This window comes from Canis aureus, chromosome 11 (genome assembly GCF_053574225.1).
Source record: "Canis aureus isolate CA01 chromosome 11, VMU_Caureus_v.1.0, whole genome shotgun sequence".
NCBI lineage: Eukaryota > Metazoa > Chordata > Mammalia > Carnivora > Canidae > Canis > Canis aureus.
This window is the reverse complement of record NC_135621.1, coordinates 12,737,565-12,756,511: the sequence shown is the minus strand read 5'-3', so window position 1 is coordinate 12,756,511 and position 18,947 is coordinate 12,737,565. Positions and strand designations below refer to the sequence as shown.

Here is an 18,947-nt window from a genome sequence, read left to right as displayed (position 1 = left end):
TCTAGTGATGGAGATTTACATGGAACTAAGAGCTAAGAGAAATTAGGTACTTAAGTAGGCCTGGAGGTAGGTTCTAGGAAAGTGAAAATGAGATTTTTTGCTAAAATCATTCTATTCTGATTTATAGTAGTGATAAGTGATATTGTCCTAGGCCACTCATGATCATTGTTGCCAAATCCATGACATCCACTAAATATGAGACAGGGTAATGAAACTTGATTCCTGGTAAGTTTCTGCATGCTGTGGGATTTTTTTGCTTAATAAAAAAATTATTAGATTGGTCTTATTCTAAAATATTGTGTTTGTTGACTAATATGTTGCATGTTTTCTGTCTTGCAAGAAAGGCATAACTGCTTTGTATATTTTAGTAAATACAAAATAAAAGCAATGCAAGATACATAATCTTGTTTTTGTATCAAATGAGCAGTAATTAGAATTGTCAGTTTAACTACATTTGTAAAATTTGAAAGCTATGATGAGAACTAAATGTGATACTAGATTTCATTATACCTTTACGCAGTTTTTGGTACTGGACTACCGTTAACTAATAAATGCTCTGTTGTTTTACTACTATCATCATCTAAACAGTTCTTAGGCTCTTAACTCTTACTTCTTAATCATACTTCTAGGCCCAGGTAAGGAAATACTTAATTTAGAATAGCTGCAGAGGCCCATGGCAGCTTAGACTTTTCTTTCTCTTGATTTTGGCATTTTTCTTTATAAACCGCCCCTGCTCCCATACACCCTTATGTTCATTTGCTCCTCTATCTCAACATTCACTTACAAACATTATATACCCCTGAGCACTGAGAGGGTAGATTCAACAAGACAGTAATATCAGTAATCTTATACTAAGATGATAATACCTGTGATCCTGTAAATTGTGGCAGCATTGGGCTTGCTTACTTGTTATTCAATTTTCTAAAAAACTGAAATTTATATAACATTTTAGAAACAAAAAATAGCATGAGGTGATGTGTGTATCCTTTGTGAATCTAGTAAATAGGAGCAGTACTTCTTTTGCTGGCTCACAAGTGTTCTTGAATAGTAAGTGTACCTACAAAATTACTTACTATTTGAAAATTGTAATTGTTCAGTTTTTGTAGAGCATTTCTCCTTTATCAGCTAAAGCTGATTCAAATCAAAGCCCCACTGATGGCTTTTACATATTTCAGGAGAAACATTGTGCTTCAGAAATGCTCTTTTTATGGGCCCACAAGGATATTATGAAGTAAATCACTAGCAGTACCTTCACTTAGTAGCTTTACTGCTTTCATCAGTGAGGGTTTCAAATATTTTTGGGGGGGAAGCAAATGCTCTTTGTTGATTCAAAGCATATCAATTTTAGGGTCTGTAGTTTGAAGAACCATGTGATGGAAACTTTCAATGCTTGTTGATAGGGAACCTCTAAAGGAGCTATTTGGTCCTATTTTACCAAGCACCTGTTTTCTGAAAGGATGTCTTATATTAATATGTACAGGGGTCTGAACAACTTTTGGCAGAAAAGTTTTGAGGTTATACTCAGGAAAAAGATACTCTGCTTGGATTTGGTCTGAATGAAGATGCACTATTCAGCATTGTCAAGCAATAATATATCTCATTTGCCCTCCATGTCTTTTCCTTTTGCTTTCTTTGTAATCAGTGGTACAATAGAAACCATATTGTAAAATATTCAGGATAAATGAAAATGTTTAAAACTAAAAAGATAATAATTACCTATTTTTTCCCTTGCATTAAGCTAAGGATAAGCAAGCAAAGGACTAAAACTGAACAAATGAACATATCAGACATTCAAAATGTTGAGAATCTTTCTCTTTTTGGAGGAAGAAAAAAAGTTGATGTCAAGGAAGGAAAAAACCTGTAGAACTAACAGAATTGCTTGAAAAGTGAATGTCTTGTTCATATCCTTAAAATATGCCTATTTTACTTATCCCTTTACCATACTGCTGAGAGGGAGGGGAGGGGAGAGGGAAATTTTGAGGAGAAAAGATATGGTTCATTTTTTTTTTTTTTTGGTTTAAATGTTATTTTTTATTATAGTAACTATTATTCAAAACAACGAGTGTAGAAAATTGATTTTTGGGTTTTTTTTCCCCTGCTTTATTGAGGTATAATTGACAAATAAAAATGATACAGTGTACATGTAATGTTCTGATCTGTATGTACTTTGTGAAATACCATAATCAAGCTAATTAACACATTTATCGCAGTTGCCTTTGTGTGTATGTGTGTGGTAGGATTTACCCTCTTAGCACATTTCAAGTATATAATATGGTAGTATTAACTATGGTCACTATGTTGTACCTTAGATTTCCAGAATTCATTGTGCAAACTGGAGCTTTGTACCCTTTGACAAGTGTGTCTCCATTTCTCCTGCTCCCTAGTCCCTGGTAACCACTATTCTCTGCGTCTGTGAGTTGCACTTGTTTAGATTTCACATAAGTGAGATCTACTGTATTTGTCTTTCTGTGTCTAGCTTATTTTACTTAGCATATGTTCTCCAGGTTCATCTTTTTTTTTTCTTGCAAATGACAGGATTTCCTTCTTTTTTTAAGGCTGAATGATATTCCTCTAATTGTATGTATCATATTCTTTATCCATTCATCTGTTTGTGAGCACTTAGGTTGGTTCCATATCTTGACTGTTATGCATAATGCTGCAGTGAATGTGGGAATGCAGATATCTGTGAGATACTGATTTCATTTCCTTTGGGAACATGCCCAGAAGTGGAATTGTTGGATCATATGGTAGTTCTATTTTTAATTTTTTGAGGAACCTTCATATTGTTTTCCATAATGACTGTACTAATTTACATTCCTACCAACAATATACAAGGGTTCTCTTTTCTTCACGTCTTTGCTAACGCTTGTCATCTTTTGTATTTTTGATAATAACTATTTGAACAGGTGTGAGCTGATAACTCACTGTGGTTTTGATTTACATTTCCCTGATGATGAGTGATGTTGAGCACCATTTAATATACTTGTTGGCTATCTGTATGTCTTTTTTGGAAAAATGTCTATTCAATTCCTTGCCTATTTTTTAATCGGATTGTTTGCTTTTCTACTGCGTTGTAGTTCTTTATTATTTTGGTTATTAGCCCCTTATCAGATATATGATTTGCAAATATTTTCTCCCATTCCATAGTTTGCCTTTTCATTTTGTTGGTGCTTTCTTTTGCTATACAAAAGCTTTTTAGTTTGATATAGTCCTACTTGTTTATTTTTGCTTTTGTTGCCTTTGCTTTTGGGGTCAAATCCAAAAAATCATTGCCAACACCAATGTCAAGGAGCTTACTGCCTATGTTTTCTTCTAGTTATAGTTTTAGATCTTATATTTGCATCTCTGACCCATTTTGGTCTGATTGATAGGGTCTAGTTTCATTTTTCTGCATGTGACTGTCAAATTTTTTCAACGCCATTTATTGAAGCGGTTATACTTTCCCAATTTTTGTCTCTTTTGTTATAAATTAATTGACTATATATGCACAAGGTTATTTTTGGGCTTTCTATTCTGTTCCATTGTTATTTGTGTCTGTTTATGTCCCTTTGCCCATTTTTAAAAATTAAAAAAATTTTTTTTAAAAAAGATTTTATTCATTTCAGAGAGTGAGAGAAAGCCTGCACAGGAGGAAGGGCAGAGGGAGAGGGAGACAGAGAATCCTTGAGCAGACTGCCTGCTAAGTGCAGACTGTGATGTGGGGCTCAATCTTAGGACCCTAAGATCAGGGCCTGAGCTGAAATCAGAAGTCAGACACTTAACTGGGTGAGCCACCCAGGCTCCCCTCCTTTGCCCATTTTTGAAATCAGATTGTTTTCTGGTTACTGAATTGAGTTCCTTATATATTTTGAATATTAACCTATCAGATATAGCATTTGTAGAAATTTTCTCCCATTCCATAGGTTGCCTCTTCACTCTGTTGATTGTTTTCCTTCCTATATGGCAGCTTTTTAGTTTGATGCAGTCCATTTTGTCTGTTTTTGCTTTTGTTGTCCTTTTGATGTATATGAAATGACATTATAAACAGTCATATAATTTTACTTTTTTTGGATCCTATAATTCAATTTTATATGTGAAATTCTTAAAGCAATTGAAAAACTAAGTTTTGTATATTTAACCAACAAAGAACTAAACTACAGTAATTTTTGTTTTAAGGTTTTCCACAATAAAAGCAAATTTGTTCCACAATTCAAAGGTAACTCAGTCATCCATGAAACTGAATACAGAAGAAATTTCAAAGGTTTATCTCCAGTGAAAGAACCAAAATTAAGAAATGATTTGAAAGATAACGGAAACTTTGAAGCAGTATCTCCTGAAAAGAAGGTATTCATCAACTCTTAACTTTAAACAAAATAAAAAAATTATTTTAGACTCTACACATTTTCTTTTACCAAATGCTACCCGAAATTTTTGGTTTTAGCTAGTTTATTCATTTGTTCATTAAGTGTCTCATGTTCATTAAGCATTTACTGGGAGCCAGGCACTGGGTAGGTACTGAGAATACAATAACCACGCTAAGCCCCATGCAGCTCTTGTGCTGGTGGGGAGACAAAGATTTAATTAAATAAATATAATACTGTGGCAAGTGCTTGGCAATACAGCAGGTAAGTCTATCATGTGTAATAGCAAATAATTGGCCTTACAGTAATGTGAGCTATAGGGGTGACAGTAGAGATAGAAACACATACTTTAAATAATGGAAATCAAACACAAATATGCATATATACGTGTATTTTTAAGTTTTTAATTAATTAATTTTTAAGTAGGTTTCCACGCCCAACATGGAGCCTACTTAATTACTACAACACAATTAAATGTAAATTTGAATATCAAAGGCAAATGTAAAAGAATTGTTCAATAGGTAGTAACATCAAGTTTATTTATTTAGATGTTTGTTAATTAAAAGTTTTTTTTTTCCTAGCCAAGGATATAAAATTTCTTTGTTGTAAAATGAACCAAATCCTGAGCTATACTTCAAAAAACCAAAGTATACTAGTTTTAAAACTTGCTTGTCAATTCCTTGTGACTTCTAGGTTATCTTTAGTAGTTAAAACTTACTTCCATAAACAGAATTGTAATACAGTGTCCAGTTATACTTTTTAATATTTATGTTTTCACTTTAATGTATAACATTTTAAGCATAAAATGTTTAAATTATTTCCATTGTAGTGTGATAAAACAGATGATCCTTTAAGATTAGAAGCAGAGATGGAATCAAAAGAGTCAAGCCAGCCTAAAAAGAAGCTTACTCCTTGGAGACATCAAAGGCTTGGGTATGTATTTTAGAAGAAAAATATCATGGTATTTAGATGATTAACATGCTGAAATATTTACTCTCATTTCATTTTTGTTAGGAAGGTGAATTCTGAATATAGGGCAAAATTTTTGAGCCCAGCCCAGTATTTATATAAAGCCGGGGCTTGGACCCGTGTGAAGGAAAACATACCAGACCAGGTGAGTATATATAAGGTCAGTAAGCTCACATTTTCTTTGAGCCTGTATCCCAGTTTGATTTCACAGTGAGTTTCTTTTAGTAATAGGGACAATAGTTTAAAGATATGTGATACAGTAGTAACACTGAAAGTATCTGGAACTTAAAGTTATGTGTTAGGATATAGTTTATGAGCATGTTTATTTTTTTTATATCAAATAGTTCCTTTTTCAACTAGAGATTTTTATTATTAAAGTCTTTTAAGTTAAAAAGGTTTTTACAATCCAAGGTTTCATTGTGTTAATCCAATTGAGTTTATAGAATTATAGCATTGTAGTTTTCTTAATAATATCCAGACCTCCACTCTCTCAATTGAAGGTTAATTTTCAAGATTAGTTTGTCTGACAGTGGAATCCACTGGCAGTGTGTAACTATTATAGTCTGTAAGAGTAAGGGAGGAGTGGCCTGTGTTGATAGAGGTTTGAGTTCTAGTGTTGGGATACCCTGACATGTGGGAGAAATTCTGAGGATCCGAAAGAAAGGTTTGAGGGAAAGGGTAATCTTTGGGAAGCTTCTTACAGTCAGAAACAGTGGAGGGTTTTTTTGGGTTGTTGTGTAACTATCATCTTTTAAACCACATCTTGATGGTTTCCCTGCCTTTTTCTGTGTGAATAAGCAAAAGTAAAACATCCCATCCCCCTTCATTGTGAAGAGAGAGAGAATTTGGATGGGGAATGAACCTTTTATTTAGCTCTGTACTTGAAGCCATAGCCAAAAGTTACATGTAATGAGCCTCTGGAGGAAGGCGTTCGTTCTTTGAGCTGCTGGCTCTTTGCCCTGGCAGCTCCCAGACCAATGTCCTGGTGAGATTCCTGTATTCCACATGTTGTTTCAGGAGGTTACCTGATTCCTTCCACTGTGGCTGCTCTTTACTTGAGCATAGCTCAGCAGCAGTATAGCAGAGTAAAGGGCCAATCTTGAAGCCGTCCCAAATATTGGTGGAGTCAAAATTCACATAGTCACCCTGGTGAAATAAAGTTAAAAAGAAGAGCATCGGGAGCAGGCCTGATGAAGCAAAGGAGTAGTGTCAGTGAAACTCCTGACTGGTTTACAGCCATGCCAGACCTTGGTGAGGAGCTCTGAGCAGTCTCAAAGGGAATGAGGAAAAGCTGGGGGCAGAGGCAGCAGGGTACAGAGCATGGCCATAGAGAGCTCGTGTGGCCAATTATTCGGTGTTAGCCACTGGCCTGTTAGATTTAGGGGCTTCCCTGGGTTGGGCTCACAAGAGGCTTCTTGTTTTGGAAAGATTATCTCTTAGTCTCTGAGACTTCATTAAATTAAGACAAGTTGGTATTTAGACCTCAGTTCTAAAAATTTAGTGGACTAGAGGATTATGCCTGGAGTCATGATAAAATGATAGTCCTTATCCTGCCCTGATGGAAGAAAACATTTGTGTTGATGTTAATTTATGATCCATCTTGAGTTTTTTAGACTTAAAAAAAATTCATTGCTAATGGTGGTTGTTAACATTTAGTGCTATTGTTTGCCTTAACCTCTGCGGGCAAAATAATTCAAATAGTGAATTTGAGCTAGAAAAGAATAAGTTTTAGCTAAATTTTATACTGATGCTGATAGCTGTTTCAGTTAACCAGGTCATAAATATTTAGGGTGGGCCATATTTTACTTAAATCTTAGATTTTATTTTTAACTTGAAGACATTTACTTTTGTGGCTGCTTATGAAGTATCTACATATAGGGAACTCCCTTATTTCCCACTCCTAACATTTCATGAAGGAATATTATTCATGCTCTTCAAATGCACTTGGAAATCAGTGATTTTATTATAATTAGAATGTTAACTTTTTGAGTCCTGTTATAGTTTTCTAGTCCCTATATCATATTCATTTCCTCCTATGTTGTTTGAAATATTAAACTTTTTGAATCTATTTATTCATACTCTAGTGCCTGGGTATCTTATCCTAAGACCCAAGTACCTATTCATATAATATTAAGGTGGTTGATTTTATTTGTCCAGTGACTTATATTTGTTGTCTCCATTATATAACCACTGGCACTATTGCTTTTTAAAACGCTCACTTATAAGGTGGTTTTTATTTTTATTTATTTTTTTAAAGGTTTTTAATAATAACTAGCATGTTGTGATTGTTCGGTCTCATCCTTAGAATAACTGCTGAACCTGTGTTAAATTTCTTTTTTCTTGATTGTTAGATAATTTTCTAATAATCCAAACATTAGTTGAGATGCTTTTTTTTCTAATGTATCTTCCACAAATAGGACTTTAAGATAAAGTCCCACATTTGAGAGACATACTGTAATTTGACAGATATTGTAAGGATGGCTATGCATAAAGATGACTCATTTTGAGGGGGATAACTTTTGGGGAAAATTTTTATTTTTTAATCTTTTTTAATCTGAATTTTCTGTATATAAATGTTAAACAACTTAGTTGAATTCTTATTTTGGACAAAGAAATTCAGAAATGAAAACATTCTACTTACAGCATTTATATCCTATAATCTGATGGCATTACTTGGAAAGGATGTGTGTGTTGTTTTAATTGCGTTTGAGTTCATATCCTTTTTAGTGGCTCTGCTTATTGGTTCTTGAGACTGAATTCATACCATTAGGGGTTTTTTTTCTTTTTCTAGTAGAACAGCTCGCTTTAGGAAATACTAACTTTCTATTTTTTCATCCTAGTTTAGGATCTAGAAGTCTAAAATCATATATTTGTAAACCACTATAACATTAGCACTAAGATTATTAATAAATATTGATGATAAGTTTAAAACATTGAGTTTTGAATGTCAGTAACAAATAGAATTGAATAAAGCTTTATAGAATTTCCATAGTATCTGCTTTTTTTAAAAAAAAATATTGTTAACAAGTAAAACTGGATCACTGTTCACATGGAGGGGATATTTATCCTTCCTCTCGTTCATCAGACAATAGGTCTTCCCACCTGGATGAAATACAGCCTTCTCTGCTGTTCCTTCCCAGCTCACCTTACACAGTGTGGCTGCATTTGAACCATTCCTTCAATTATTATGGCATAGACTATACAGTATTATGATAATTTATCAAGGAGGAGAAAGTTGGCCTCCTCTATCAGACTGTGAGCACATTGAGTGCTGCAGGGACTTTCTTGCTTATCTTTGGCTACCAGCCATCCAGCTCAGGCCTAGCGCTGAGTCTACACTCAGGACAGGTTGTGTGCTGCATTTTCCTTCACATTGTGTGGTTTATAGATTAATGGGGGAGAATGACAAGAGCAATTAATTCCAGTGGAATGAAATAAGTACTAATGAGGATATGCATGAAGGCCTTTGAGACTGGAGGAGGAAGCTGTGCTAAAGCTTGAAGATTTTATCAAGTAGGTGATAATGCAGCTGTGAAACATTTGAAACGTGAGAGGACTTAATAGAAGTAAGATCTGGATTATATCAAGGCACTTTTATAACAAGATCTCTGTGCGTTCAAAACACCCTGGTGAGAGGGTACCTGGCTGGCTCTGCTGGTAGGGCATGCAACTCTTGATCTTAGAGTCCTGAGTTCAAGCCCCACATTGGGCGTGGAGCCTACTTAACAGCAGAACGCTCTGGTTAATGGACTCAAACTGTATATCTCAGTTCCATCTGTTAAATACAAAAACCATTACTGGTAATTTAAAGTTTAGGAGTTAACAGAAATGATAAATGAACATGGCTCAGTTTTTCTTGGCAGTGAAGACAATATTTTGCATTGGGCAGCCCCGGTGGTGCAGCGGTTTGGCGCCGCCTGCAGCCCAAGGCGTGATCCTGGAGACCCAGGATTGAGTCCCACGTCGGGCTACCTGCATGGAGCCTGCTTCTCCCTCTGCCTGTGTCTCTGCCTGTCTCTCTCTCTCTCTGAATGAATAAATAAATAAATCTTTAAAAAAAATATTTTGCATTATCCTTAAGGAATGTTTCAGGTTTGGTTTGTTAGGCCAGTAGTACTCTGCTCGGATTATATGGTTTCTTAGCCACCATGACAGGTACTGTCCTTTGCTTTCGGTAGTTCCCTTGCAGATGTAACACTTTCATCCCTTTGCATTCAGGAGTGTTCCTTAAGGAACTGAGGATGTGTTTCCCCAGTTGCTTTTGCAATGCCAAGTTTATTTGCTTTTTGCCTATAAGTGAAAGAAAATGTTAGCAGACAGCATCTGCATATCTTTTTAATGTTATTAGTCCATCTTTATGATAGGAAAAATTGAGTTTTTAAAGAATAAATAAATAAAATAAATAAATAAATAAAATAAATAAAATAAATAAAAGATGATTTGAAACAATTTTAAGCTGAAACTTAATTTTTTTGCGTTGTGGAATTGAATTTAGGGAAGCCAGCAGGTGGCAGTGTGACGTATAAAATTAAAGGGTTTCAGAGAGTATAAAAGGCTTCTTCCAAATGAAAAAATGTTCTTTGCATGTTAAGGAATTCACATTACCTTATAGTTCATCAGAACAGTTTTTTGAATTGTCACTTTGCTGAATATATTACAATTGTTATTTTGTGGGATATTCTTATATTTAATACATTTTTTTTTTTTTAAAGTTGAGATTTTGCTGATGCCTAGGGAATGTCGAACAATTGAGAGAGGGCAGTCTCATGATTCTCTCACTGGGGCCTTCGATAGTAGTAGCAGCTAGGACAGAAAGGGTAGGGGTTTGTGGCATGTCACTACTCTTCCAAACGTGGGGAAGTGGGAATAATAATTAGGTTACCTGTTGTTGATAGCATTTCAGCCATGTGGGAATGTGGCTGGGTTTCCAGGTAGTAATAGGACATCTTGCTTAGTGGATTAAATATTACTAAAAATTATTTTTAAAATATTGATTGACAAGTTTGTTATATATTTAGAAGGAAGAATAATAAGGTATTTCATTGATTCCCATTAATGTTCTGCTATGACATTAACCTGTCATTAAGTTATGTTTCTATATTCCTCTCCTAGGCTTCTCTAAATGCCATGTGGTATGCGGAGGTTGGTCGCTTTTGAGTTTTTAAAAACTGTAATAATGCATAGAGTACTTGTGTAATTTCAGTCAAAATAAGAAGTAGGTGTCAATATTTTTCTTAACTGCTGCAAGTTCTTCCTGCCCGCTGGCCTGAAATAAAATAACTGCATTGCGCTTTAGCTTGACTGTTTTAATTTCTGCTTAAAATGTGCGTAGTCTGATGAATGTCTGTGGCTCCTTTTGCCTTCCCTTTTCCTTGGTCTCTGGCTATATTTGTGCATTATTGTTGATAAGCAGCGTGGTGATATTTGCAATCGAGCATTCAAAGTAACACACAGTGTCTCAACTCTCCTGTGTAGGTTAAAGAACTCCGAGAGAAGGCGGAGTTTTACAGGAAACGAGTTCAAGGAACACATTTTTCTCGGGACCATCTGAATCAGCTTCTGTCTGATAACAATCGCTGTTGGGACGTCTCCTCCACAACAAGCTCAGAAGGAACTATTAGTAGTAACATCAGAGCTCTAGATCTTGCTGGGTGAGCTATGTTCTTTGTGGACGGCAAAAAAGTCTGTTGTAGCTTAAGTAGGTCATGGAATCACAGGAAAATGACATGACCACTCAAAATTTGTCTTCTAGTCGGATGAGATTATTCATTATTTTAGTTTATTTTCTGTGAGACATAAAGCTTTGTGTAAATAATAATGTAAATCTGGAAGACTAGACTTTATAATGTTACTTTTTTAAAATAATGTCTCTTAAGGATAGAGAATAGGGATGATTATGCAGTAGATGGAAAGAACTTTAAAAAAGTAAGAAGAAAAGGCAGCAACAACAATGACAACTTAGAGAATATAAGCTAGTAGTACATCCTGTCACCATTCGTTAATGGATTTATGTGGCTAATATGACACTTAGGCCCTGATTCTATGGGAGAGTTCTCTGCTCTTTTGGGTTTTAAAGTGAACATTATTTAACTGTTTGTAAGAGAAATAGCACTTTGATTTGTAGCAAATTATATTTTGGTTCTAGTATTTATTAATATCATCATATAAGCCCAATTGACCTATAAGTTCTAATTATGACATCTGATTTTAAAAATTCACCACAAAATCCATTCCTTAGGAATGTCTGAAAAAGATTACCTAAAGTGTAAAATTTGAATCAGTTTGCTTGATCCTCAAGTACACTTGAGTTTGTGCATAAACCCTAATTGACAAGTGAACAAATTAGACTATGTGGAGTCCTAATGTATGTGTGTAAATGCCGGTCCGGGGACACCCATGCATGTTGTCAGCGGTGGTATGGGCATGCCTTGTGAGGGTAGGAATGAGAGAAGATGCAAATATTTTATTTTGGAGTATTTTAATAGAAAATCCAAATTGTAGTATTACTTTATTATACTGTCCTGTGAACTCTTAATTTGATTTCTTTCTTCAGTACCTGGGCAAGGTAATACTTGTGGGAAACATAGTAGTGAACATTGGAAGGGAATGATAGACTCATTAAAATTAGTATAAGCTCAAACTCAAGTTTGAAACTTTTTTGTTATGTAGAGATCCTACAAGCCATAAGACTTTGCAGAAGTGTCCTCCTACAACACTGGAAGAAAAAAGGCCTGTTTTGGAAGAGCAGCCCCAGAAAAATACCACAGAGAAATTGGGCATGTCAGATGCTCCCACCTTACCTGTTAGAAGGCGCCTGGCGTGGGATGCAGAGAACACCAATGAGGGGATGCAGAAACAGCTGCGAGAGGAGGAGGGGGAGGAGGAGGAGAAAATGGAAAAGGACAAGCAGGTTCATTCGGGAGAGCTGGACAAGTTGGAAGTACATGAAAAATCTGAGGCAGACAAGATAAAAGAAGGGTGAGAGTTTTAAGTTAATCGGTATTAACATTATGCACATGGTTCATATTTTTTGTTTTGTCACTAAGTTCAGTGGCTTACACTCTTGGTTTTATGACTCAGAGAGAACAGATGTTACTTTAATGTCACAATGCAGGCATTTCTATCTGATGTATAATTTGGTTCACGCAGGTATTTGAGTCACCAGTAATTGGTAGTTGAACACTTGAACATTGAGCTACTTGGGCGGCAGTAGTTATAGAATCATTTTAATTTATGTTCCATCAGTTCTGACCTGCCAGTTTTGTAAATGTGTCTGGGACCATGGCTTTCTTTATGATTTAAGGAAAATAGCTGATACTCTTCAATATCAAATGTTTTACCAAAAAGAAAGATAATGTTTGATGATATTAAAATAAGTGATTTCTGCAAATAGCTAATTCCTGTTGATATGTTGATATGTATGTTAATTGCTCTGGGAGGTGGTTCTCTATCACTGATAATGGTGCTTTTGGCTCATAATCTAAATCCCTTATCATTCAGTCATGGGTTTTGCACCTAATAGGAACCTTAGGCCCTGATTTAATGGAGGAATTCTATGTTCTGTGTTGCTGACTTGCAGTGATCTTCCCCTCTTTTCTAGTATTCAGTCACTTTCAATTGCATGTGGATTTGTTATTTTTTTCAGAAACAAAATGGCCTTATCTTATAAATTACGTATTTTATTATTGCACAATAATGACAAAATATTTTAAATTATATTTTCTGGAGAAAATGCTTCATAGTAGACTGTATTTATAGGTCAGATTCTTCTTCTGTATCTTCTGGAAAAGAAGGCAGGCTTCCTACTCCAAAGCTGAGAGAACTTGGTGGAATCCAAAGGACTCATCATGATCTCACCACTCCAGCTGTTGGTAAGGGGCAAACACTGCAGTTCTTATTTTACCTACTTTTTCTACATGAGAATTTGGTTTGAGACTTGTTGTCTTCTGTATTTTTCTAGGTGGTGCTGTTTTAGTATCTCCCTCTAAAGTGAGGCCTTCCGTCCCCGAACCGAGGAAAAGAATGTCTTCTCAGGATGTCATAGAATCTGCAAAGAATGATTTTAGGAAGGTAAGTACTTATATTTTGGTAGAAAAGTATCTTTTTAGGGCATGATTGTTTTAGTTGCATGGAATGAATGATAGATTCAGATTTTAGAAAATTCTGTGTATCATGTGGAGATGATGTTATTAACCTGTTTTTAGTAAGGCAAAGGCATTAAATTGTTTATTTCTGGCAGTGGCATTCTATTTCTGCTGATACACTTTTTTTTTTAAGATTTTATTTATTTATTTAAAAGAGCACAAGCAGAGGGAGAGGGACAAGCAGACTCCCTGCTGAGCAGGGAGCCCGAGACGTGAGGCTTGATCCCAGGTCTCTGAGATTATGAACTGAGCTGAAAGCAGATACTTAACCGTGTCACCCAGGTTCCTCTCTGCTGATACACTTTTAAGTCTTATCAATACTAACTCAACAGGAAGAGAGAGAAGAAAAGTAATAGTTTTTATTGAGCATCTACTGTGTGGCAGTTGTATTCCAGCTGTGTTCCAGGCACTGTTTTAGGACTGGAGATATAGCAGTGAAAGAAGCAGGTAAAAATTCTGGCCCTTTTTGAGCTTCTGTTCTAGTGAAGAAGAGAGACCATAAACAGGATAAGTAGATACAATACATAGTGTTCTAGATAGTGATAAGTACTAAGAAAAATAAAGCAAGGGAAGTGAATAGGAAGTTCTTGCTGAGAGGGTTGCATTTGAGCAGAATCTGAAGTGGGCGAGAGATTCCACATGCATATGTAGGAAGGCATTCTGGGCAAAAGGAATAGAAAGTGCAAAGTCCTTGAGGCGATCAGTTATCTGATTCCTTGAGGACCAGGCAGAAAGTGAGTGTGGCTGGAGCAGAGAGCAAGAGAAGGGAGAGCAAGAAAAGGCAATGAGTTTGGAGGCATAGTGGGGAACTAAACTGTATAGGGCCTTATTGGGTGTAACAAAGACTTTGAATTTTATTTTGAATGAAATGAGAAGCCTTTGGAGGGGCGAGGAGTGATGTGATTTGACTCAGGTTTTCCCATGGTTACTCTGCCTGCTGTGTTGGGGAAAGACAGTAGGGTTGCAAGAGCAGGGGCATGAAACTAGATAGGAGTCCATTACAATATCCAGTGGTGGTGGTTTGGTTCATAGTGGTAGCAGTGGAGGTGATGCGATGAAGTCTGATTCTGGATATGCATTGAAGGTGTAGCTGCTGAGATTTGCTAATGGTTAAGATACAGAATGGGAGAAAGACAAGAATCAAGGACAACTCAAGATTTTTGGCCTGTACAGTAAGGATGGAGTTGCCATTGAACTGAGATGGGGAGGAGAGTATAAGGAAAAGGTTTGTAAGGGGAAACAGAGTTCTATTTTGAACACATTACATTTGAGAAGCTTATTAGATGTACAAGTAGACATGTTGAGTAGGAGTTGCCTTTCTGAGTTTGGAGTATGGGAGGAGAGGTTGGGCTGCAGATACAGATTTGCATCTCTTTACCATATAGGTGGCACAGGTGTGTGAGGTCTTGAGACTAGGGGAGATCATCAGGGGAGTGGGGAGAGAGAGAGAAGAGTATGGATAGGCAGGTGTCAACCCCCGTTTTTTGATACAGGGTAGTTGAGGTGTGACCAACAAAGAGGCTAAGGAAGAATAGCCAGCGAGGTGGTGGGAAATAGGAGACTAGTACCTTGGAGGTGTCATGGAGGGCTGAGTGTCAGTGCTACTGATGGATCAGGAAGATATGAGAACTGATGATTGGATTTGGCAACAGAGATGTCATCAGTGACCTTGACAAAGGGCAGTTTTGGTGGTGAGGAGGGACAAAAGCCTAAGTGCAAGTGAGTTCAAGAGAAATGAGAGGAATCGGAGGCAGTCATCACAGACAATTTTTTTTTTAGACCTGAGATTTGTTTTCTAGCTCTTTTTTTTGTTTGTTTGTTTTTTTTGTTTTTTTAAGATTTTATTTATTTATTCATGAGAGACAGAGAGGCAGAGACACAGGCAGAGGGAGAAGCAGGCTCCATGCAGGGAGCCCGACGTGGGACTCGATCCCAGGTCTCTAGGATCAAGCCCTGGGCTAAAGGTAGCACTAAATCGCTGAGCCCCCCGGGCTGCCCATAGACAATTCTTTTAAGAGTTTTTTCCAAAAAAAAAAAAAAAAAAAAAAAAAAAGAGTTTTTTCCATGGAGGGGAGTGGAGTAACAGATGGTAGTTGGGAGTAAGGTTAAGATGAAGGAGAGGAGATAACAGCACATTTATATGTTGACAAGAACAGCTTTTTAAAGATTTTAAAAAATATTATGATTTATTTGAGAGAGAGAGAGAAGTAGTGGGGAGGGGCAGAAAGTCAGAAGCAGACTTCCCTCTGAGCAGGGAGCCTGATGCAAGGCTCAATCCCAGGACCCTGAGATCATGACCTGAGCTGAAGGCAGACACTTAACCCACTGAGCCACCCAGGAGCCCCAACAAGAACAGTTTTAAAGGCAGAGAAAGATGATGCAGCCCCTTTGCACCTGTGCACTGAGTGCCAAGCACCCCTCAAGATGTTGCGTAGGATGTGGGAGAGGTACGAGTGGAATTGTTGATTTTAGGCACTCTGACAATTCCTTCCTTGTTACAGAGGACACAGAATATGTGAGCACTGCAGATAAAATAGGGAGATGTGATGATGGGGGCTTTGGGAAAGTGTCTGGATTGTTTCTTGGTAACACATGAAGAAAGACCCTTGCTGAGAAGAAGGCCGGGGAAGAAAAGGTTGGAGGTTTGAGTAAAGAGAAGAAGGCAGGGAATAGTCTTTTTCCGAGAGTGGGAGAGGGAGCAGGCCAGGGAAATGTGAGATAATGCAGGGCAGCCTGAAGGGCCCATTTAAGGCTAGTGGTCACAGATTTGATGTAAGACCAGTCAGGATGAGTTGTGTGTTTTCCTCCAGACATGTTTGGCTGCAGAGGTGCAGGATAAGTAGAGAGATTTAATTGGGGTCCGTGTTTTGTTAAGGGAGTAAGAGGAAATGAGAAAGGGGGTCAGGGAGTTAAGATATAAGCAGGAAGTGATTATGAGGATTGGCCATGGAAGTTGAGTTGGTTAGGGCAGAAAAATAGGACTTGGGAAGGGAAGGCACAGTGCAGAGGTGACAGGATCATCGGAAGGTCTTGGCAGACTTAAGGACTTGTTGAAATTAGGGTAGCCGTGGCGATTAGTTTTAAAGGCAGGAGGTGGTGGTCAGAAATTAGAATTATGGAGAGGTGGTAGTTAACAGTAATGGTAATCCCTGCCCTCATGGAGCTTACCGTTTCATTTTGAGAAATAGATAATTTTTTAAAAAGATAATTTCAGGTAGTAGCAAGTGCTGTAAATTAAAAAAAAAAAAAAGCTAAGACCTCACTCATGAGGGATGTGCCCAGGCAGAGATTAGGGGAGACTGTTTTCCAGTTTGAAAGAACAGTAAGTACAAATGTGCAGCAGTGGAAGTTTTAAAGAGTGAGAAGACCAGTGTGACTGGGGCCTGGAGAGGGAAGGGGGGGGGGTAGGAAATGAGCTTTGGAAGGGAGGTTGGGTAAGGAGTGATGATGTTGTTCTGAGGCACTTGGAAGCCCTGGGAGGGTTTAAAGCCACACAGCAAACATGATCTGGTCTTTCGTGATAAAAAAAAATGGGCTGTATGGGGGCAGGGCTAAGGCAGTGAGGCCAGTGAGAAGCCTTGGGCTCACATGCAGATCACCAAGGCCATTAAGTTAAACCTGGGAACGCTACGTGTTACAAAATATTCTAGAGATTTCATTCAGGCCTTTTTTTTTTTTTTTTTTTTTTAGCAATAGTAAAGCCAATATGGCAGATCTCAAATTCTGTGTGTGTGTGTGTGTGTGTGTGTGTATAAAGAAAAAAAGAACAGTTCTCCTAAGTGATACCTATAATTAAAAAGGGAAGCAAGAGGAAGATGTGTGGTTTTATTTTAGATCTTGATTTAAAAAGAAAGTTTTGCTGGGTAAGATCCCAAGCCTTTTCTGCTTTGAATCAAGTAAGTTCTCCAATTGCAGAAAACGATACCTAAGTTCAGAAAGCAGTGTTTTGAATATTGCACTGATAAACCCAAAATCAATAAGAAGGGCCACATTGATAAGCAATAATTAGGAAAATTTGGAACTGTGTTTGATTTCACTGGTTTGTATTCTCACTAATAAGTAAATTATACAAGGACTTTTAGGAAAGTGATAAATGTATCACTGTGGACCAACTTAACAAAATATGTGATGTCCCCTCTACTCTTCGGGGGCAGCCACTATTGAATGTTTGAGTTCTTTGGGTTTACAGTGTGTTTATGTGTTGTGCTGGAGATAAGGTTTCACAATCTACTTTTTTCTCACTTGGCAATGCATTGTGAACATATTCACATATCATTAAATATCACAACTAAATTTTAATAGTGACATGATATGTGACCTATAGTTACACCACCTGTTTATTATTGAAACCAGTTTTTTAAAACTAGATGCCCACTGTTATTTCTTAATTTTTCTATTTTGAAAAAATACTGTAAAGAAATCCTCCTTCAGCTACTTTTTTATTCCTAATATTACCTTTTTGTGTGTAAATATTCTCCCAAGTATTACTGTATGATGAAAGAACACAAAGTTTTTTAAGGCTTTTGCTGTTTCACCAGCTCCCTGGGAAGACTGTGCTCCCAACAGCCCTCTAGCAGAGTGCCAATTTTTTCCACATCCTCGTCAATGCTGGGTATTATAGCATGGCTTTTAAAAAAAATTAATCTTTTAATCTGGAAAGTGAAAAATTAGTTCTTTGGTGCTTTTATTTTGAAATTATTTGATTACTAATAGGGTAGGATATTTCTGCTCTTTGTCCTTTATGTCTATTTAAATTGCTTATATATATCCTTCATTTTAATTTATCTTTTACTACTTTTAAAGAAATATTTATGTAACAATAATTAATTGTCAATATATAAATTGTGTATTTTCCTCAAATTTGTGATTTAAAATTTTTTTAATGTTTGTATATTTTTATACAGCTAAATATGTCTACCAATAGTGGTTGTAGGATTATAAAATCTTCCTCACATGGAGGTTATATAGATTTTCCCCATACTTTGCTCCTAATGCTTTTACAATTATTATTATTATTATTATTATTATTATTATTTTATTTTATTTTTTTACGAGTATATTCTTTTGAGTGTTTAAAGGTTTGGTTTTATATATATATGGACATATATACGTATCTTTTTTTCCTGTCACTTAGAAAGAAAGTCGCGCCATATCCCTCCTGACTTCTCCAGCTGCTGGTATAAAAACAATTGATCCCCTGCCTTTGAGGGAAGATTCTGAAGCCAATCATATCCCCAAACTTGCTGAGGTAACTCTTCCAGTTTCAAAAATTCCAGAATATCCAACAAATACTCCTGGGCAGTCTCCTTCTCCACCCTGTGCTCCATCCTACTGGCATCCCTCTCGTCGAATTCAGGGCTCTCTGAGAGATCCAGAATTTCAGCATAATGGTAATTATTTTGGTTTTAATTTTTTGTCTTTTAAAATGAAAGTTCTACTGATGGATGCAAAGGCTTAAGTACGTGCTATATGTTAATAAGTTAGGTTACCTAGT

General features: G+C 36.6%; 1 protein-coding gene across 3 annotated transcripts in view; it reads left to right on the top strand.

The window, feature by feature from the left end:
* SAXO6 (stabilizer of axonemal microtubules 6) overlaps positions 1-18,947 on the top strand; it is a 29,208-nt gene that overhangs the window by 6,522 nt on the left and 3,739 nt on the right. The window contains exons 5-13 of one of the 3 annotated variants that reach the window (XM_077913763.1): positions 4,156-4,323; positions 5,170-5,273; positions 5,355-5,454; positions 10,422-10,451; positions 10,785-10,960; positions 11,979-12,287; positions 13,068-13,180; positions 13,270-13,379; positions 18,588-18,701. In XM_077913763.1, the coding sequence (XP_077769889.1) occupies positions 4,156-4,323; positions 5,170-5,273; positions 5,355-5,454; positions 10,422-10,451; positions 10,785-10,960; positions 11,979-12,287; positions 13,068-13,180; positions 13,270-13,379; positions 18,588-18,701 (1,224 nt within the window). Of the gene's footprint in view, positions 1-4,155; positions 4,324-5,169; positions 5,274-5,354; positions 5,455-10,421; positions 10,452-10,784; positions 10,961-11,978; positions 12,288-13,067; positions 13,181-13,269; positions 13,380-18,587; positions 18,844-18,947 lie in introns of all 3 variants that reach the window. The other 2 variants (XM_077913761.1, XM_077913762.1) reach the window with 2 other exon arrangements.